Source organism: Camelina sativa, chromosome 17 (assembly GCF_000633955.1).
Source record: "Camelina sativa cultivar DH55 chromosome 17, Cs, whole genome shotgun sequence".
Lineage (NCBI taxonomy): Eukaryota > Viridiplantae > Streptophyta > Magnoliopsida > Brassicales > Brassicaceae > Camelina > Camelina sativa.
In genome coordinates, this window is record NC_025701.1 from 5,014,622 (window position 1) to 5,034,361 (window position 19,740).

The 19,740-nt window shown below is 38.2% G+C and overlaps 6 protein-coding genes across 10 annotated transcripts; 2 read left to right on the forward strand and 4 right to left on the reverse strand.

Annotated features, from left to right (window-relative positions):
• On the reverse strand, positions 66-2,817 carry LOC104759173 (F-box protein At1g11270). 3 transcript variants are annotated; one of them, XM_019239322.1, is made up of 2 exons: positions 2,687-2,817; positions 66-1,398 (listed from the first exon to the last, which is right to left on the reverse strand). In XM_019239322.1, the coding sequence occupies exon 2, from the start codon at positions 1,374-1,376 to the stop codon at positions 468-470; it is 909 nt and encodes a 302-aa protein (XP_019094867.1). In that variant the 5' UTR covers positions 1,377-1,398; positions 2,687-2,817; the 3' UTR covers positions 66-467. The 3 variants fall into 3 exon arrangements, with proteins under 3 accessions (XP_019094867.1, XP_019094865.1, XP_019094866.1); XM_019239320.1 differs by lacking the exon at positions 2,687-2,817 and adding an exon at positions 1,649-1,779; XM_019239321.1 differs by lacking the exon at positions 2,687-2,817 and adding an exon at positions 1,649-1,779 and having other exon boundaries at positions 66-1,460.
• Positions 4,225-7,903, reverse strand: LOC104755378 (G-type lectin S-receptor-like serine/threonine-protein kinase At1g11280). 3 transcript variants are annotated; one of them, XM_010477745.2, is made up of 7 exons: positions 6,550-7,903; positions 6,307-6,414; positions 5,990-6,126; positions 5,694-5,904; positions 5,354-5,591; positions 4,688-4,838; positions 4,225-4,591 (listed from the first exon to the last, which is right to left on the reverse strand). In XM_010477745.2, exons 1-7 carry the CDS (start codon positions 7,802-7,804, stop codon positions 4,298-4,300), a joined length of 2,394 nt encoding a protein of 797 aa, XP_010476047.1. In that variant the 5' UTR covers positions 7,805-7,903; the 3' UTR covers positions 4,225-4,297. The 3 variants fall into 3 exon arrangements, with proteins under 3 accessions (XP_010476047.1, XP_010476049.1, XP_010476048.1); XM_010477747.2 differs by lacking the exon at positions 4,225-4,591 and having other exon boundaries at positions 4,810-4,891; positions 6,550-7,885; XM_010477746.2 differs by lacking the exons at positions 4,225-4,591; positions 4,688-4,838 and adding an exon at positions 4,926-5,245 and having other exon boundaries at positions 6,550-7,885.
• Positions 8,563-10,967, forward strand: LOC104759174. Its single transcript, XM_010482131.1, has 3 exons — positions 8,563-8,607; positions 8,707-10,209; positions 10,292-10,967. Exons 1-3 carry the CDS (start codon positions 8,603-8,605, stop codon positions 10,965-10,967), a joined length of 2,184 nt encoding a protein of 727 aa, XP_010480433.1. The 5' UTR covers positions 8,563-8,602.
• Positions 12,190-12,751, reverse strand: LOC109129865 (uncharacterized protein At4g04775-like). Its single transcript, XM_019238845.1, has 2 exons — positions 12,590-12,751; positions 12,190-12,477 (listed from the first exon to the last, which is right to left on the reverse strand). Exons 1-2 carry the CDS (start codon positions 12,749-12,751, stop codon positions 12,190-12,192), a joined length of 450 nt encoding a protein of 149 aa, XP_019094390.1.
• Positions 13,220-16,173, reverse strand: LOC104755377 (pentatricopeptide repeat-containing protein At1g11290, chloroplastic-like). The gene has a single exon (XM_010477744.2). It carries the CDS (start codon positions 16,032-16,034, stop codon positions 13,587-13,589), a length of 2,448 nt encoding a protein of 815 aa, XP_010476046.1. The 5' UTR covers positions 16,035-16,173; the 3' UTR covers positions 13,220-13,586.
• LOC104755376 (G-type lectin S-receptor-like serine/threonine-protein kinase At1g11300) lies at positions 16,395-19,702 on the forward strand. Its single transcript, XM_010477743.2, has 7 exons — positions 16,395-17,862; positions 17,956-18,063; positions 18,146-18,324; positions 18,406-18,616; positions 18,699-18,936; positions 19,021-19,150; positions 19,222-19,702. The coding sequence occupies exons 1-7, from the start codon at positions 16,572-16,574 to the stop codon at positions 19,528-19,530; spliced, it is 2,466 nt and encodes an 821-aa protein (XP_010476045.1). The 5' UTR covers positions 16,395-16,571; the 3' UTR covers positions 19,531-19,702.

The window sequence follows — 19,740 nt, forward strand, 5'->3', positions numbered from 1 at the left end:
CTCTTTATCTACAAGCCGTGCCACTCTACCCTCTCTGTCTCTGAGATGGCTCCATAGTCCATACAAAACTTAATAATCAGTTAATTACTCTCTAGTCTCTCTACGTTTATCGCAAGGGAAATTACAAAGGGGTTCATTGGTTCCAAAGAAAGAAAAGAAGAAAGACAAATTTAATTAATTAGACAGAGCAGAGAACAAGCTTTGGTAATAAGAAATAGTATATCCAAGGGTTTCACTTTCAGGTCCGAAGAGTAAATCATAAGATTTAGTATTGAGATCATAAATGACCGTTTGTACCAAGCAACGACACCCTTGAAGCAATAGCTTATTCTTGTCCAAAATTGCAATTGGTGCGAAGGGGAAGTGGAGTTCCATAATAAACCAAGAAAGAGTTGCTGTGAGATCAAGCGAACACAACTTCTTCCATGTCTTGTTGCCGCCAGAAGAAGAATCATCGAACGACCATATCACTTGGTTAGCCCATCGCTCTCGCATACGCACAAGCGATTATCGAGGACGCACATGATGCCTTCACGTTCAGTGGAAGAGGGAGCTTTGGAGATAACTTGAAACGTTTCGGTGTGAAGATCGAAAGATAGTAACTTGGGTTCTTCTTTACACGTGGTGAGCCAGTGGAGTGACCCATCTAAATACACGGGATCATGGTGATCATTTACCCGGTAAGGAGAAGCAGGGTGAACGTACCTCCAAGCATTGGTGCTAAAATCGAAAACTTCACAAGTGGTAACGTTGTCGAGGCCAAATTCGGAAGAATTATACAACCAAACTGGCTTATACGTGCCCCTGAGTTTGTCTTTACCAAATCCAAGCTTAGTATTTGGCAAGGGATACTCTTGTATATAACAGTTGTTGTCGTTGAGGTAATTTTGCAAGTTGGAAAGAGGAAAAGTCTGATGCCATCCGGTGGCGGGATTCACCACGACGCTCGGAGTGTAAACACAGTAGATGCATAGAAGACCGTCACAACTACCATGGCAGATCCTGCTGCCCGTAACAGGGAACCTGAACGTACAAGCTACGGATGACCCCAACACAATCCTTTCAGCAACTGTATTCGGAACATCATCATCATCATCATCAGATAAACTTAGGAATACTGAAAGAACATCTGGACCTCGGGACTTCATACGACGCATGAACTGTCGCTCCTGGAAAGGGTGGGACTCGATTGTGGACTTCCAGCTTTTGGATACAGACTTCAACCTTACCAGAGACTCCACAGGAAGCCTCTCGAGGATGAGCTCTACAACATCCTGTAGTAACAACTCCACCAAACTGGACCGATGCCTTTTCAATACCAAACCCCTCGAGCCATCTTTTTCCGATCCAACACTCGAGCGGTCTCTTTTCAACATTGTTTTGTCTCTCTCTCTCTCTCTAATTGTTCAACACAGACGAATTGAGGCCGTAGAATATGTAAATATATACACACACACGAGCTAAGAAATCGAAATAAAGGAAAACTTCCATTAACGAAATTGGTAGTTATCATTGTGATTTTAATAGTTTATCTTTATCAAAACCAAAATAAAAAATAAAGAGATGTCAAACAAAATATTACGGATTTCATCAAATCACAATCACAGAAGATAATTAAAATATAATGAATTACAGTGAAGTTAAGTACCTCGCAAAATGATCGAATCAAATCCTTCTTCCTCGGGGGAGTCAATTTCTCAGTCTTTCCCCTTTTATTCTACGTCGATGCGGCTCTCTCACTCAGTCGTCGGAAAGAAAGACACTTCTCATCATCGGAAACTCAGACCACCACACCTCTTCGCCACTCTCTTTTTGGGCTTTGACATTCATTTGGGCTTTAATATTCAGTTGGGCTTTAAACCCAACAACTCTTAAATAAGATAATATTTATACTCGATTGATAACATTATAGCGTTAAAAATATAAAATTTGGAGTAAATAAATTATTATCTATTTCATAATATAAAATATGAATATAGTTAAATATGAAAATTGTTATAATGCTGAAAATTTACTTTTGTCATTACAATAATAGATTATAATAATAAGCTATCATAAATTATTATCTATTTCATACTATAAAATACGAATATAGTTTAATGAAAATTGTTATAATGCTGAAAATTTACTTTTGTCATTACCATAATAGATTATATTAGTAAGCTATCATAAATTATTATCTATTTCATACTATAAAATATGAATATAGTTAAATGAAAAATTTTATAATGCTAAAAAATTAGTTTTGTCATTATGATAATAGATTATAATAGTAAGCTATCATAAATTATAAAAAAGGAAATTAATATTATAAATTATTGAAATAATTAAAATTATTATCTAATTCATAATGCTAACAATTTTTTATGATGCTAAAGAATTTTGGTATATGATATTTCTAGAACATACTTTTAATATTTTTTCTAACATCAGTTGTTAATGCATATGATTAATAGTGATTTACAACTTNAATATGTAAATATATACACACACACGAGCTAAGAAATCGAAATAAAGGAAAACTTCCATTAACGAAATTGGTAGTTATCATTGTGATTTTAATAGTTTATCTTTATCAAAACCAAAATAAAAAATAAAGAGATGTCAAACAAAATATTACGGATTTCATCAAATCACAATCACAGAAGATAATTAAAATATAATGAATTACAGTGAAGTTAAGTACCTCGCAAAATGATCGAATCAAATCCTTCTTCCTCGGGGGAGTCAATTTCTCAGTCTTTCCCCTTTTATTCTACGTCGATGCGGCTCTCTCACTCAGTCGTCGGAAAGAAAGACACTTCTCATCATCGGAAACTCAGACCACCACACCTCTTCGCCACTCTCTTTTTGGGCTTTGACATTCATTTGGGCTTTAATATTCAGTTGGGCTTTAAACCCAACAACTCTTAAATAAGATAATATTTATACTCGATTGATAACATTATAGCGTTAAAAATATAAAATTTGGAGTAAATAAATTATTATCTATTTCATAATATAAAATATGAATATAGTTAAATATGAAAATTGTTATAATGCTGAAAATTTACTTTTGTCATTACAATAATAGATTATAATAATAAGCTATCATAAATTATTATCTATTTCATACTATAAAATACGAATATAGTTTAATGAAAATTGTTATAATGCTGAAAATTTACTTTTGTCATTACCATAATAGATTATATTAGTAAGCTATCATAAATTATTATCTATTTCATACTATAAAATATGAATATAGTTAAATGAAAAATTTTATAATGCTAAAAAATTAGTTTTGTCATTATGATAATAGATTATAATAGTAAGCTATCATAAATTATAAAAAAGGAAATTAATATTATAAATTATTGAAATAATTAAAATTATTATCTAATTCATAATGCTAACAATTTTTTATGATGCTAAAGAATTTTGGTATATGATATTTCTAGAACATACTTTTAATATTTTTTCTAACATCAGTTGTTAATGCATATGATTAATAGTGATTTACAACTTATTATCACAATCGATTTTTGTGCAAAATGTATGTTCAATTATTTACAAATTTGATGTATGTATATAATTTCTCACTTATTGGTTTTGCCATTTAATGTCTTTTTTAAAAAACATTTTGCAGATATGTAACATTTTTTTTCTTACTTATGCATTTTTTGTATACTTTCAGATAATTGGAGAACATTATGCAGTATACAAAACCTTATACGCAGATTGTACTTAGGGTGAGGAGACAAGCTTTTAGACTTGTTTGAGTTCACTTTTTTTTGTGAAATCGATGAAGTTCATTTCAATTACTAGTGCTTAGGATGAGGAGACAATCTTTTAAATTGTTTGAGTTCACTATAAACTTGATAAGTCCAGTTTTAGGAAATACCAAACTTGAACATGTCTTTTGAACATTGTTTGTCTTGCTTCTCTAATCTCGATCAACCGGAAAAAAATTGGAGACTTCCAAGTTATAGTTTATTTCCATTAACAAAAATTGTAAAATTTCAATACTCCTAATCGAAACTTATATTTTCATATTTTTATGGAGAATTCAATCGAAAATCTAAACAATATTATTTTAGATTTCATAAAATCATTTTCACAATAACAAAAGCTAATTATATAATCACAGCAGGTTCCTCATATTCAGTTTTAATAATCTCAAAACAAAGGATTCTTCGTAGTAGACTAAACTCTGATTGATGATTTTGTGCCGCTTTGATGTGGATTATATCAAATTCTTTGTAATTGTTTATAAAATCATTAATAAATAATTTTATCGCCCATATTGTTTCTCAGTTTATCGCCCATATATCTCCGTTTGTGTTATATGATTCACAGACTCTGACACTGAGACAACACTCTCTTGATCTTGAATCTGCAATGCAAAGACTGGTTGCTTCGGAGTCGGAAGATCTGTTGCACTTGTGATCATGGACACCACTTGAGCAATGTTTGGCCTATCAATAGCTTGTTGTTGGATGCAGAGTAGACCAATCTGAACACATCGAGCGACTTCAACTGGAGAACACGAGCTGCTAATATCTTGATCCAGCATATCCACTCCACCGGTCTCGACCCAAGATTCCCATGCCTAGTATATAGTTTAAAAATTGACTGCATCTCAGAATTTGTTTGCACCACAAAGACTGTGGTTTAAAACACTAGGTGGATAGAAAAAATGTCTTACATATTCAAGAAGGGTTTTGCCTTCCTTTCCACAGCTCAAGCTTGAAATCTTCTTCCCGCTTATGATTTCTAACTGCAGAACTCCGAAAGCATATATGTCAGACTTCTCTGAGAACATCCCCGTCCATGCATACTCCGGAGACATGTATCCTCTGTTCATATCCAAACAGTGCCGGTCCGACATTTATCAGTGCCCTATGCCGAACTAAAAAACATGCCCTTTTATATATTACCAAAAAATTATAATTAATGATATATAAGACTTTATGTTTAGTGTTTTGAAAATTTATTAACACAAACCAAAATCAAAACATTAGTTTTGATGAAAAGATTTATCTAATAGTTTAACAAAGCAAACTATTAACCTCAAAATGGAAAAAATCAAAACTAAAACTAACAATTAACCTCAAAAACTATGATTTGCACTTATATTAAAGTCCACATTTTTGTAAAAATCTTTAGATATATATAAAAACTCTATAATAATTTTACAAAAAAATGCCCTAATTTTTTTGATGCTCTAATCCTTTGCTTGAGTTGATTGCCCTATGGACCGGCCCTGCCAAACAGTCCGCTAAGTTTGTTATTTGGTTTAATGTTAAGATACGTCCGCTAAGTTGACACTATTAATACTTTGACTGAGCATGTCCTTGGGATAGATACTTACAAAGTTCCAACAACCCTACGAGTGTTGTCTTGATGTTGGGTTCCTTGAAACATCCGAGCCAATCCAAAATCTGATATTTTTGGGTTCATGTTCTCGTCCAAGAGAATGTTGCTGACCTTCAGATCTCGGTGTATGACCCTCAGGCATGAGTCACGATGAAGATAGAGAAGCCCACGTGCAACACCTTGAATGATGTTGAACCTCTTAGGCCAATCAATCTGAAGCTTTAGCGTCAAATCTAGCAAATAAGATAAAGCATATTAATGAGCATGAAAGATCATTCTCATATGATAAAAGGGAAAGGAAAAATGTAGAGGCAAATGCAGGAAAAGGAGCAGACCAAAGAGAAAATTATCGAGGCTTTTGTTCACTAGAAACTCATAAATTAGTAGCTTTTCTTCTCCATCAATGCAACATCCCAAAAGCCGAACCAAGTTTCTGTGTTGTAGTTTTGAGATGAGTTTTATTTCGTTCATGAACTCTTCTGTGCCCTGTCCTGAGCTACTAGAAAGGCGTTTAACGGCTACTTCCTTCCTGTCTGGCAGTTTTCCCTAGAAGCAACGTTGCAGACAGTCATCCACAGAACAAAGAATGACACAGACATGAGAAGCCCAAAGTAAACCAATTATCACTTACCTTATAAACGGGACCAAATCCACCTTGACCGAGTTTGTTTGAAACATTGAAGTTATTGGTAGCAGCTCGTATAGTATTCATCTCAAAGAATGTTAAACCTGAGATTTCTTGTGGTTCCAAACCATTTTTCCATGAATCTTGTGGATTGTTGAAGAACACCCCAAGTTGGCCCAACAAGTCACAAATGTCTGTGAGTTAGTATGTAATTTGATCACGAGATAGAGGTGTCGAATGCCTCTTTTCTGCTTTAACATAATTAAAGATGAAAACAAAGCACAAGAAAAGAAAGAGGGCTACTATGTTATCCGGTGTCTCACCATTTTGCTTTGCTCTGTATCTCCAGTACTTAAATGTGGCAAAGGCTAAAATCACAAAAATGGAAAGGCTGATACTACTCGCAATAATCTTGGTTCTCCTGCTTCCGGCTGAGAGATTTACCACCAAAAACAATTGTGATAAGTAAAAACCTTACTGCAGTTGAAATGAACTCATAAACGAAGTTAAAGAGTAAATGCAACAAAAATGATGGGTCTTTATGGGAAAATGTCTTTCAGCCCTACCCAGTTCTGAACTTGCAAGACGAATGGAAAGAAACTCTCCTCCAATGGAATATCTAACTGTGTCTATTAGCTCTTGATTCCAAAGCAAACATCCAATTCCAGTAATATACGCAAAAGCAGTGCAAGAGCAATTGTTGAGACAACCCTGGTGGCATTGATCTGCATCCACAAAGCTTGCGTATTCGTAGAGATCCGGAGGCTTTACATTAGCCAGACGATAGAAGACGTCTGATCCTTTTCCTTGTGTTTTTGTAGATGATTTTGCCTGACAAGATAATCCTGTACGTCTCACACATCCACAAGATAATGTTGGTACAAACCCTCTTATGCATTTACACTTTGTGGGATTGGACGTCACACACAATCCAAAAGGTCCACATGCACCATACAGATCACATGAATTCGCTGGAGTCACAAATTTCAAAACCCAGCCTGTCCTATTGTACATAAAAGTCTTTACATATCCCTCTGATGTTATGATGACTCGTGTAAGCTCAGAATTTCTCTGTAGATAAGAGAAGTACCCTGTTCCATTTCCTACATCTTGTGAAAGGCTGAATGGACTTGTGTACGATTCATCCATTAGTGGTACGCCAGTGAACCCGGTCTTAGCCCATGGACCACTTCTCTTATAAAGTGCCGAGCCTCTCATAGTAACAATCTGTGCTGGCACTTGTGGCGTTAGCTGAACTACAAAATCACCAGGGGATGGATCAGTGTGGCTTTTCCATGAACTCAATACTCGCCTCTCCCCATTGGCAAGGTTGTACATCAGCGATGAGTAAGGCAACATAGTATCACCAAGATTCTCGAAACTTTGCCACAAAAGATTTCCTGAAACATCATCAACGATGACAAGATTTCCAGTATCTAAGAGCTTTGCATGACAGTTGTTAGATGTGGAAGGTCTTCTGGTTGACCAAACAACATTTTTTCTGCTGTCAAGCAAAATAAGACTACCATTACTGCTGATAGTAAGGTTTGCCACAGGATTTGTGATCGGCGTTTCTCTGTTAGCCACCCACACAACCACCCGTGGTGTAATTTTCTTGAACCAGATCCCGACATACTGATTCTGAGAGTTGTTAGGCGTGAAGAATCCTAACTCATAAGTTCCACCAGGGGAACTAAGAGTTTGACCCAATGTCAAAGGACTTGAAATAGTTATAGCTGCATAGCCACAGCTTAAGAATATACTTAACCCCAGAAAGCAAGGAAAGAGAACAATACCAATCTCTCCCAAGTGTATTCCCATGTGTCCAAACGAGCTCTCCTTCAGATCTGAATGTAATGAAGAAAACTTCTGTTTGATTAACTGAAAGCACTGAGACAAAATGATTTGTATTGTTTTATATTTTGACATCTCACTTCTTTGGATAGAATAATAAAGGGTTTTGTGCAAAAAAACCTTCCAACTAGTTTTTTTTTTGCAAGAAAACCCTCAAGGTGTGGAAAATGCAAGTCAATACCACCAACTCGAAAGTCATCCGCAATACAGCCCTCCCGTATTGATGACGTGGCATCCGTCTATATCATTTAAAAACGTAACAGAAATCAAAACGACACCGTTTTGTTACTTTTGAAAACGACAGAAAGTTTACCATCCTTGTCGTTTTAAAATCTCAAAAACGACACAGAACAAAAGTCGGGTTCTGTCATCTTTTAAACAAAAGCCGATATCGTGAAAGAAGTTTTAATTTGGGGATTAGGGTTCATCTTTGGGTTTGATTTGGGGAAAAGAGATAGAGAATTAGGTTTCACGAGATCTCTTGTATTGTTTGAGATATGTTCGATTAGGGTTCATTGTTGGGCTCGATTTGGGGAAAAAGAGATGGTTTCTTGAGATCTCTTAGAGAATTAGGGTTCTGTTCGATTTGATTATGGTTCATCGTTGGGTTCATTGTTGGGTTTGATTAGGGTTTTGTTTTATTGCGATTAGGGATCTGTTAGAGCGAAGAGGTGAAGGGCAATTAATCGGGTTGAGTTTGAGTTGAAGGGAAACGATTCGGGGAGAAGATTGATTTGAGTGTTGGGGAATCAAAGGAGGGCAACGATGAGGTGAGAATTGATGATTTTGAGAGTATCAATTGTTATTGTCCATTCATTTTGATATGTGCAAAATTTTAGAATTCTAATATTTTTGTTTTTTTGGTTCAGTTTTGATTTGTTTATGCATGTTGGTGGATATTGGTCAGCTGAGGACCAATATCTTGGAGGAGAGAGACATAAAGTGGGTTTGGTATCAGCTGAATCATTCAGCTTACGTATGATTCTGGTGCTTCTTTCGGAACTCCTCGAGTATGAAGACAACATGAAGAAAGTGTCTTGGTTTCCACTTGAAACGCCTGGTAAGAAAGAAGATATTGATAACGATGAAGTGTTGAAGAAAGCGGTTCATTATGCAGTTGGAGCTGGTGCATTAACCTTATTTATTGTTCGGGAAGATGATCCTTATATAGGTAGGCACATTGATACTAATGCGTTGAGGTATTTGTCAGACGATGAAGCATTGGTTGATGGTGAAGTTAGTGGTGGTAGTGGCTCTGAGTCAGATGATGAAGTTCAGTTTGAAGATATTGTTTACAGCGATAGTGATGATGACAGTCCACATGTTGAGGTAGATGAGAGCAAGTATCGAAAGTTTTGTATTGGTGATGAGTACAATACAATTGATTCCTTTAAAAGAGCTGTTACGAGATATGCTGTGAAGAAGAGGAGGGACATCAAATATGAGAAGTCAGATGGCAAACGTGTAGTTGCTATTTGCTCTGGAAAGAAATGCCCTTGGAGGATTTCAGCAACTATCAACAGCAGTTCTAATAGAGTAGTAATCAGATCGTTAAATGATGAGCATAATTGTACTTGGCAAGGGGTCGTGTCATTGCTGACTAACTCTCGGATTGCTGATCTCTACATAGAAGAATTCAGACTAAATCCAGAGTTCTCAGCAAATCAATTACAACAGAAGCTTCTTAGACGCAACATCAATGTGCCTTGGACAATTTGTGAGAGGACACGGCTGAAATGTCTTAAGACATTTGATGAAGAGCAAGAAGAGTCTTTTGCTAGGTTATTCGATTATGTTGCTGAGCTGAAGAGAAGCAATATTGGATCCACAGTTGAATGTGAGGTAAGGGAAAGTAGGTTCCATAGGTTTTATGTGTGCTTTGCTGCTTTAAAAAATGGGTGGAAGAGAGCATGTCGAAAGATCCTCCATCTAGATGGAACATTTCTGAAGTGGAGAATGACAGGAATGTTATTAGTTGCATGTGGAAGAGATCCCAATGATCAGATGTTTCCTGTAGCTTGGGCGATTGTGGATTGTGAGAATACGCCAAACTGGTTGTGGTTCCTTGAACATTTGGTTGATGACTTGGGTTTAGAGTTGGGAAATGGACTAACACTAGGTAGTGATCAGCAAAAAGGATTGATTGCAGCAGTGAAGGTGGTATTGCCTTATGCTGAACACAGGATGTGTGCAAGGCATGTTTATGCCAACTGGAAGAAGAAGTATGCTGGAGCAGAATATGAGGACATGTTCTGGGCTGCTGCAGACTCTTACTATCCACAACAATTTGATAGAAAGATGCAAGAGCTGAAAGAGTATGATCCTGCTGCTTTTAATGACTTGAAGATTTCTCTTTTTTGTCCATGGTCAAGGTAATTTATCTTACTTGTTCTGTTTTTTTTTTCGGATATGACTTTGTTTTATTTGATTGTTAACTTGGTGTGTCTCTTGTAGGGCTTATTTTACAGAGTTCTCAAAGTGTGCTGCTGTAGAAAACAATCTTGGAGAGTCATTCAATGCAGCAATCCGGATAGCAAGAAGTAAACCGGTTGTTGAGATGCTGGAAGAAATAAGAAAAAGGGTTATGGTGAGCAATGAAAAGAAAAGAGCCGAGGCTGAGAAAACAAAAGGAGAGTACACTCCTAAGGCGATAGCTTTACTAGACCAGCAGATTGATTTGGCAAAGAATTGTAGACCTTTGAGCTGCGGATTGGGGAATTATGAGGTTGGCTACTTTAACTACAAAACTAATATGCGAATTGAAGGTTTTGTGGTGCAGATGCGAGGTGAGATCAAATGCAGTTGTAGAATGTATATGGTCAGTGGGATCCCATGTAGCCACATTGTTTCTTGTCTTAGACATGAGAAGAATACTGACCAAGATCCTAAGAAGATGATTTCTCCATGGTTCACTGCTCAGAAGTTGCAGACTTGTTATGCTGATGGACTTTGTGGTGTGAATGGAATGAATCTATGGGAGGTGACTACAACAGTCAGGGTCTTGCCACCTCCTTACAAGAGGCCTGGTGGAAGACCTCCAGGGAAGAAGAGAAAGAGGGAGAAGGGTGAACCAAGGGAAGGAGGAACCAAGCTTTCTAAAAGAGGAACAAAAATTGTAAGACTCTCTTAATGTCTTAGGTTCTCCTTTTTTGTATTTGCATTTCTGATTTCTGACCTTATCGTTCTTATTTTATGCAGCATTGTAGCTTGTGTGGAGAAGAAGGCCACAACAAGCTGAAATGCAAGAATGGACCAATGCCTAAGCCCAAAGAAACCACCAGGTAGACCAAGAAAGACAGCTACTGCAAAAACACCATTTGCATCAACCTCTACTGCCCAAGAAGATCTTCCAAGCCTTTCAGCTGCTCACCCAAAAAAACGTCCAAGAAGATCTCGGATAAGTCAGCCTTATGGTACATCATCATCACAACCAACTGCTGACACACCATTTGAATCGGCCTCAACTACTGAACTTGGTTTAGAAAGGCCAGCCCAAGAAGATCTTCCAAGCCTTTCATCTGCTCTCCCAAAAAGACGTCCAGGAAGGCCTCGGAAAAGTCAGCATGATGATGCATCATCTTCACAACCAACTCCTAAGAGACTTCCTATGTATGACACAGGGCCCATGTATCTACCAATAGTGAGACTTTCCAAGCCTTTTCGTTTGTCGATTCTTATTAATGTTGATTAATGTTGGTCTAGTCTATTTACTTTGGCCAAAAACAAAACTGAATTTGTGTTGTGATTGTGATTGTGCAGGAAGGTTATGGTGTATTCACCAGTCCTGTAACTGGTGACGACTATATTCAGGTAGGGAGGTCTGTAACTGATGCACGAGACAACACCATACTACCAAGCAGTCTGTATCAAGCTAGAGAACGCAAGAAAATGGAGGTTTCACGTGGACGTGGAAAGAAGAAATAAGGGAAAGCATCATGTGTGTGTTTTGAATCTTATGAGTTGATTTCTGTTTGACAAACCTTTTCTTTTGTGTGTTTTAACCATCGTCTGTTTTAAACTTGAGTTTATTTCACAAAAATCATTGTGTTTGTTATCTTCTTAAGACCAAAATACATCTCCAAACCATTGTGTTTGTTATCTTGTTAAGACCATTCGAAATTCTTGTTGTTAAGACCAAAATACATGTCCAAACCATTGTCTTTGTAATCTTGTTAAGACCATTCGAAATTCTCATTGTTACAGACCAAAATACATGTCCAAACCAAATTTCACATACTAACACACACGTCATACACCAACAAAATACAAAACCATACACCTAAACTACTTGAAGAGCCTTTCAAAAACAATCAAAATTGAAAGATCTCCATCCGCAATTACTTAATATTCTACTAAAACAAATAGATTATCATTGCAAGCAAAACAAAAGCCGCAACAAACACATTCTTCAACTCCATAGCTATTCCATCTCTTTTATTTGCAATCAATACCTTAAGGCTATCCAACTCCATCTGATTTTTTGATTGGATATCATAGAGGTGAGCAATCTTGTCTCTTTGGACCTGAATTATTTCACGCATTCGTTTCAAACTAGGACAGCCATAAGTTTCTTGCTTCAGTGCCCTTAGTTCTTCCATCATAGCTACATCCCACCATTTCCAAATATGACATTCTCCATCCTACAAATAAATATTTAAACCATAATTCAAATAAAATTTATCCACAATTCAACATTTATCACAATAATTCAACCATAGTCGCAAAATATAACCAAATTATAAAAAAACTTACATCTCTATTTTGACATGTGTAGAAGAGCCTTCCTGGGTTTGTCCTTGTAAAAGAAGGTTCAAGCCTTGGCCTTTCACCACAGTAACAAACTGTAGGAATCCCATATTCAGCATCCTCATATTCAACTTGACTTGTGTTTGATAGAGAGTATGAATCAGACATTGTGAACGAAAGAGATGAAGGAGGAAAAAAAAGACCAAACTTTGAACTCCTAAATCCTAATCGAAATCTATAACCTAAATCTCTTTTCCCCAAATCAAACCCAGCGATGAACCCTAATCCCCAAATCAAATTTTATGTTTCACGATCTTGTTTTTGTGACTTTAAAACGACAGGGGACTTTGTGTCGTTTTTAAAAGACGAAAACGGTGTCGTTTTGATTTCTGTTACGTTTTTAAACGATATAGACGGATGCCACGTCATCAATACGGGAGAGGGCTGTATTGCGGGTGACTTTCGAGTTGGTGGTATTGACTTGCATTTTCCACACCTGGAGGGTTTTCCTGCAAAAAAAACTAGTTGGAGGTTTTTTTTGCATAAAACCCAATAATAAACCCGAAAGATGACTTATGTTTCTCTCTCGGAAAAAGGAAATGCAATCTTGTCCTTAGATATATTATCATTTAAATAAAATGGATATACTTATTCTAATATAAAACTTCATTTTACATCAACCCTGTGTCCCTGTCCATGTCCAACAGAAGCCTTTGTTTGACTCTCTGTAGCCTATAGTCTAAACAGAAAGAAGACTTTTTCGCTACCAATTCCACAACAAACACTTTTCAGCTTCACATGTAATGGGAAAGAAAGGAAAAACAGAGTTGGCAAAAATGAATAAATTGCCTGGATTCCAAACGAGACTTTGCTCATATATCTACAGCGAAGATATCATCATTCGTGATCAGCTTTCATCTTGTTTTATAATACAACAAATTGTAGCTCTCTATGAGGGCTTCTACTTCAGACTAGGTCATCAATGTTTTGGGTGGAGGTCATCTCACCAGTAATCTCCGCATGAACAGACACCGTTCTTGAAATGGTGAAACCGTTGCATGTCTCGTACTACAATTTCCCGTCCGGTCACAAGGGAAATGTATTTTGTAGCAGTGTGACAGTCAGCACAGACCCGCAGATTCTTTCTAACATGAATAGTTGCACCAGCTGTTGTATTCAGGAGTCCAAAAGAAATAGCCAGCTTCTCGCTGTGGCTACTCAGCAACTGCTCTTTAACCTCATCTTCCACGCCGAGGATTAAATTTGTGTCAGGAACATAACCAGCTTCCTTGATCTTGCACATCAGCTTCTCAAGAAAAGCATATATCTTCTTGGAACTGGGATGAGCTGTGCTTCCTGAGAAGAAGCTATGCACCTCATTCTTTATCTCCACCATACTCCATCCAGGAGTTTTGCGCAAACCCTGTCTCGACATTGAAACTCTCACTTTTCCCACCTTTTCCCACATTGAAGCTGCACGATATATGTTTGCAAGAAGCACATGATACCCACCATCATCCGGGTTCAACTCAAACAGTCTCTCTGCTGCTTTCTCAGCGAAATTCACATTTTTATGAATCTGGCAAGCACCTAACATGGCACCATATACATTGACAGCCGGCTTAACGGGCATCTGCATAATAAAGTCCCATGCTTCCTTCAACCGTCCAGCTCGGCCTAGAAGATCGACAATAGCTCCATAGTGGTCCATTGACGGTTCTATGCCGTAGTTTTCCTTCATCATGTGGAAGCACTGGAGTCCTGTCTCCACCAAACCCGAGTGGCTGCAAGCAGAAATAACAGAAAGAAATGTGACACCATTTGGTTTGATGTTGCCTTCTCGCATTTCTTCAAACAACTCCAGAGCAGCTTTCCCGTTACCATGCGTCCCATATCCATCTATCATAGCATTCCATGTTGTCACGTGACGCTCGCTCATCTTGGCGAAAATCTTTCTAGAAGTCAAAATTGCTCCACACTTCGCATACATGTCGACTAGAGCCGTAGTGACAAACACGTTCTTGTCCAGACAACTTCGCATAACAACACCATGTATCCACTTGGCCTGATGTGTAACTGACAGCTCTGCAAGAGCAGTTATTACACTCACGTAAGTAAACGTATCTGGTTTCACTGTCCAAGCCTGCATCTGGCTGAAGTAATTTAATGCTTCGATGGGACGTCCGTTCTGTGCAAATCCTAAGATCATTGCGTTCCAAGATACAAGGGTTCTGGTCTGTAATTTCCCAAATATAGAAGCTGCAGTATCAACTTCCTTGCACTTGCAATACATGGAGATCAACGAGTTCACTACCGAAACATTTCTATCAAGATCCAACTCAACCAGTAACTTATGAATGAATCTTCCTCTCTCAAGATCCCCCAGGTCAGCACAAGCATGCAAAGCACCCATGACAGACACATCAGTGGGTTTCACTCCTTCGTCCAACATCCTCTGAAAAATTACCAGTGCCTCTTTAGGATTCTCATTCTGCACATACGCATCAATCATTGAATTCCATGAAACAACATTCCTTTCCAACATCCCATCAAAGAGCTGTCGAGCAGTTTCCAGAGAACCACATTTTGCGTACATATCAACCAAAGCGGTGGAGATATTGACAAGAGAATCAAATCCACACCGCAAGGCATACCCATGAATCTCCTTACCAATACTCATCGACCCCAAAGCAGAAACAGCAGGCAAAACAGAGACAACAGTGATAAAACTAGGCTTCAGATTCTCCTGACACATTCGATTAACCATTTCCAAAGCCATCCTCGCCATCCCATTCTGTGAGTACCCAGCCACCATTGTATTCCAAGAAACCAAATCTCTCTCAGGCATTCTATCAAACACCTTACGGGCCTCATGTACCTGCCTACACTTTACATACATATTCTCAAGTCCAGCCATGGCAAATAAATCCAGCGAGAACCCACTCTTCACCAACAACCCATGAATTTCTTTTCCAACCCTAAGCTCTGCCTCGCCTCCGCAAACTTTCAGAAGATACGTGAAGTTATACACAACAAGGTCAACGTCATCGTACCTCATCCGAACAAAAAAATTCAAAGCTTTATCCAAGTCCGAGACTTTAGCATACCCTTTAAGCATAGTGTGATACAGAACATCGAGCTTATCATCAATGGGTTCAAAAACACGAGCAGCCTCAACGACGCTGCCGTAACGACAAAACAAGCTAACAAGCTTCGTCTGGAAAAGGTGCTCCTGATAAAGACCATTCTTGAAGACGAGAGGAAGAATGTGACGGAGGTCTCTCAGAGAAGAACATCTCTCTAGAAGAAGTGCCGCAGGGTGTTCGTAGACGTTAGCAGGAATGTAAATTCTCTGGGAGAGAACGTGACGATGGTGAGACGACGAATTTGGGGAATTAGGGATTTGAGGAACTGTTGTGGCCTGCACCAATTCGAATTGTGAGCTCATCATTGTTTTGTTCTGAAAAATCAATCCTTTACTGAAAAATCAATCCTTTACTGACGATTCATTCTCTTACTATTACAACTTTATCTTCAATGTCTGGATTTCATTGAATTGATAGTGACGTGAGATTGTTTTGTAGTAGAAGATGGTGAAAGTGAGTCACTCGTCTCAGGTGAATTAAGACCAAGTCGTAATAGACGGGCCAATTTTGGTCAATTGAACGTTCGAAGACCGCCATTAATAAACAAATGATGAATCCAAATCTTGCATCATCATCATCATCTTAGAACAGTGCCACTTGACTTGACTTTCTAACAATATTTGGACTTTTCTCTTGAGAATTTAATCCTCACCACAACATTACAGAATCACTTAACGCTACTCCAGACCCTACCATTGTTAGTTTGTTACATTCAATGCTGAGATCTTTGCTATTTATAGATCTGTTGTGTTTGTGTTTTTCTCAGGAGATATATTAAGAAAGCAAAAGCTATACCAAATTGGGAGTGTTCTTGTCTTCTTGAGAGGGTGGTACTTAAAGCTATGGGACTTCATCATGATAGCTTGAGTCGATTTGTTCTTGTTCTTGCACTGTCTAGCTTCTTCTTGAGTGTCTCTCTGGCTCAGGAAAGAGTTTTCTTCTCCGGCAAGCTTAATGATTCTGAGACTATAGTTTCCAGCTTTCGCACGTTCAGGTTCGGTTTCTTCAGCCCTGTTAATTCCACTAGTCGGTATGCTGGCATATGGTATAACAGTGTTTCTGTACAAACTGTGATATGGGTTGCTAACAAAGATAAACCGATCAATGACTCCTCTGGAGTTATTTCGGTATCTGAAGATGGAAATCTCCTAGTTACAGATGGTCAGAAGCGTGTTCTATGGTCAACTAATGTCTCTACTCAAGCTCGTGCCAATTCTACTGTCGCTGAGCTTTTGGATTCAGGGAACCTTGTGCTAAAAGAGACGAACACGGATGCGTATCTTTGGGAGAGTTTCAAGTATCCTACTGATTCTTGGTTGCCAAATATGTTGGTTGGGACAAACGCAAGAACCGGAGGAGGAAACGTCACGATAACTTCTTGGAGAAACCCTTCGGATCCTTCGCCCGGGAGCTACACTGCTGCACTCATCCTTGCTGCATATCCAGAGCTCTTCATACTCAACAACAATAATAATAACAGTACGGTGTGGCGAAGTGGCCCGTGGAACGGTCAGATGTTTAACGGTTTACCAGATGTGTATGCGGGAGTCTTTCTTTATAGATTCATAGTTAATGATGACACCAATGGATCTGTCACCATGTCATATGCTAATGATTCAACATTGAGATACTTTTACGTGGACTATAGAGGCTCTGTGATCCGAAGAGATTGGAGTGAGGCTAGGAGAAACTGGACGGTCGGGTTACAAGTTCCTGCAACCGAGTGCGACCTTTACCGCCGATGTGGCCAATTCGCGACTTGCAATCCTAGGAAAAAACCGCCTTGTTCTTGCATTAAAGGGTTCAGGCCAAGGAACCTTATAGAGTGGAACAATGGAAATTGGAGTGGTGGATGCATAAGAAGGGTCCCTTTGCAGTGTGATAGACAGAACAATAATGGGAGTGCTGATGGGTTTTTGAGGCTGCGGCGAATGAAGCTGCCTGACTTTGCAAGAAGATCCGAAGCCAGTGAACCAGAATGCTTAAGGACTTGTTTGCAGACATGTTCTTGTATAGCTGCTGCTCATGGCTTAGGATATGGCTGCATGATTTGGAATGGAAGCTTAGTGGATTCACAGGAGTTGTCTGCTAGTGGAATGGATCTTTATATTCGTCTTGCACATTCAGAAATCAGTTGAGGATTATTCCACAACTTTTCTCATATTCTTAGTTTTTAAGTGATTACAGTTTTACTAATTCTGTTATTTATTGCCAACTCTCTATTAGAAACAAAGGACAGGCGACCAATTTTGATCGGTGCAACATTGGCAGGCGGTATTCTTGTTGTGGCTGCTTGTGGTCTTCTGGCACGACGAATTATCATGAAGAAAAGAGGTCAGAATTGAACAAAATTATGTTTGCTTCTTGTAAGCGTTGGACTGTTTAGTTTTAACAAAACCTTTGGATTTGGTCTCAGCGAAAAAGAAAGGAACAGATGCAGAGCAAATTTTTGAGAGAGTGGAAGCTTTAGCTGGTGGTAATAAAGGAAAGTTGAAAGAGCTACCATTATTTGAATTTCAAGTGTTAGCTGCAGCAACTGACAATTTCTCTCTCAAAAATAAGCTTGGACAAGGCGGTTTTGGTCCGGTTTACAAAGTAAATATCACTCTTAAAAAAGTTATGACAACACGAATTTCTGATCACTCCAACACAACTGTTGACATATTTTTGCCTCAGGGGAAGTTACAAGAAGGGCAAGAAATTGCTGTGAAAAGACTGTCACGAGCTTCGGGACAAGGGCTTGAGGAACTTGTTAATGAAGTGGTTGTAATTTCTAAGTTGCAACATCGGAATCTGGTGAAATTACTTGGTTGTTGCATTGCAGGAGAAGAGAGGATGCTAGTCTATGAGTTCATGCCCAAGAAAAGCTTGGACTTTTATCTATTTGGTAATTCATCACTACTTTTGTTTTCAAACTCTGTTCCATTTTTTGTTATCATTGGTCACTAACAGAAGCTAATGTGTTTCAGACTCAAGGAGAGCAAAACTTCTTGATTGGAAGACACGTTTTAATATAATCAATGGAATATGTAGAGGTCTTATGTACCTTCACAGAGATTCTAGGCTGAGAATCATTCACAGAGATATGAAAGCTAGCAACATCTTGTTAGATGAGAATCTGATTCCGAAAATATCTGATTTCGGGTTGGCCAGAATCTTCCCAGGGAATGAAGATGAAGCAAACACCCGAAGGGTTGTTGGAACATAGTAAGTAACTCAACCCTAACAATATGTTGCACCTTTTCTCCATAGAGATAGTTATAAAACCGCAAAAATTAATGTATTGTGCAGCGGCTATATGGCACCTGAGTATGCAATGGGAGGACTGTTTTCAGAGAAATCTGATGTTTTCGGCTTAGGAGTGATACTCTTAGAGATTGTCAGTGGAAGAAGAAACTCAAACTCGACTCTTTTAGCTTACGTAAGTCTACCTTAACTCTACTAAGTTTCTTTTGAGATTTTTCAAGCTACAAAAGCTTCACTGTTTTATAGGTATGGTCAATCTGGAACGAAGGTGAGATTAATGGTCTGGTAGATCCTGAGATCTTTGACCAACTCTATGAGAAAGAAATACGCAAATGCGTTCACATTGGGCTTTTGTGTGTTCAAGAAGCTGCTAATGATAGGCCAAGTGTTTCTACAGTGTGTTCTATGCTCAGCAGCGAGATTGTAGACATTCCAGAACCGAAACAACCTGCTTTTATATCTAGGAACGGTGTTCCAGAAGCTGAGTCCTCCGAGAACAGTGACCCTCACGCCTCTATCAACAATGTCACTATTACTGATGTCACAGGACGTTAGAGCCTGCAGAAACCAAAATATATGTGTAATTCTCAAAACTCTTTAAGCATTTCTCATAGCTCTAGTAATGTACAAAAGCTCTGTTTCATGATGTAAAAAAATTCTCTGTTTTTCATTTAACGAATCACTGTACGTCTGTACGAAATCAAATATGTAAAAATCTCTTAAGCTTTAGTTAGTCCTTGTAGGAGGTATAGGCTTCTTTTCTGA

Bases quoted from the DNA above. Each gene is read 5' to 3' on its own strand.
- LOC104759173 (XM_019239322.1), bottom strand. From the start codon at position 1,376: ATGTTGAAAAGAGACCGCTCGAGTGTTGGATCGGAAAAAGATGGCTCG.
- LOC104755377 (XM_010477744.2), bottom strand. From the start codon at position 16,034: ATGATGAGCTCACAATTCGAATTGGTGCAGGCCACAACAGTTCCTCAA.
- LOC104759174 (XM_010482131.1), top strand. The intron at 10,210-10,291 runs GTAATTTATCTT...TGTCTCTTGTAG, and splicing joins CTTTTTTGTCCATGGTCAAG to GGCTTATTTTACAGAGTTCT.
- LOC104755376 (XM_010477743.2), top strand. From the start codon at position 16,572: ATGGGACTTCATCATGATAGCTTGAGTCGATTTGTTCTTGTTCTTGCA. The intron at 17,863-17,955 runs GTTGAGGATTAT...ACTCTCTATTAG, and splicing joins TCTTGCACATTCAGAAATCA to AAACAAAGGACAGGCGACCA. The intron at 18,617-18,698 runs GTAATTCATCAC...AATGTGTTTCAG, and splicing joins CTTGGACTTTTATCTATTTG to ACTCAAGGAGAGCAAAACTT.
- LOC109129865 (XM_019238845.1), bottom strand. From the start codon at position 12,751: ATGTCTGATTCATACTCTCTATCAAACACAAGTCAAGTTGAATATGAG. The intron at 12,478-12,589 runs GTAAGTTTTTTT...ATTTATTTGTAG, and splicing joins ACACATGTCAAAATAGAGAT to GATGGAGAATGTCATATTTG.
- LOC104755378 (XM_010477745.2), bottom strand. From the start codon at position 7,804: ATGGGAATACACTTGGGAGAGATTGGTATTGTTCTCTTTCCTTGCTTT. The intron at 5,905-5,989 runs GTAAGTGATAAT...CGTTGCTTCTAG, and splicing joins GATTTGGTCCCGTTTATAAG to GGAAAACTGCCAGACAGGAA. The intron at 5,592-5,693 runs GTCTGCTCCTTT...CTTATTTGCTAG, and splicing joins CCTCGATAATTTTCTCTTTG to ATTTGACGCTAAAGCTTCAG.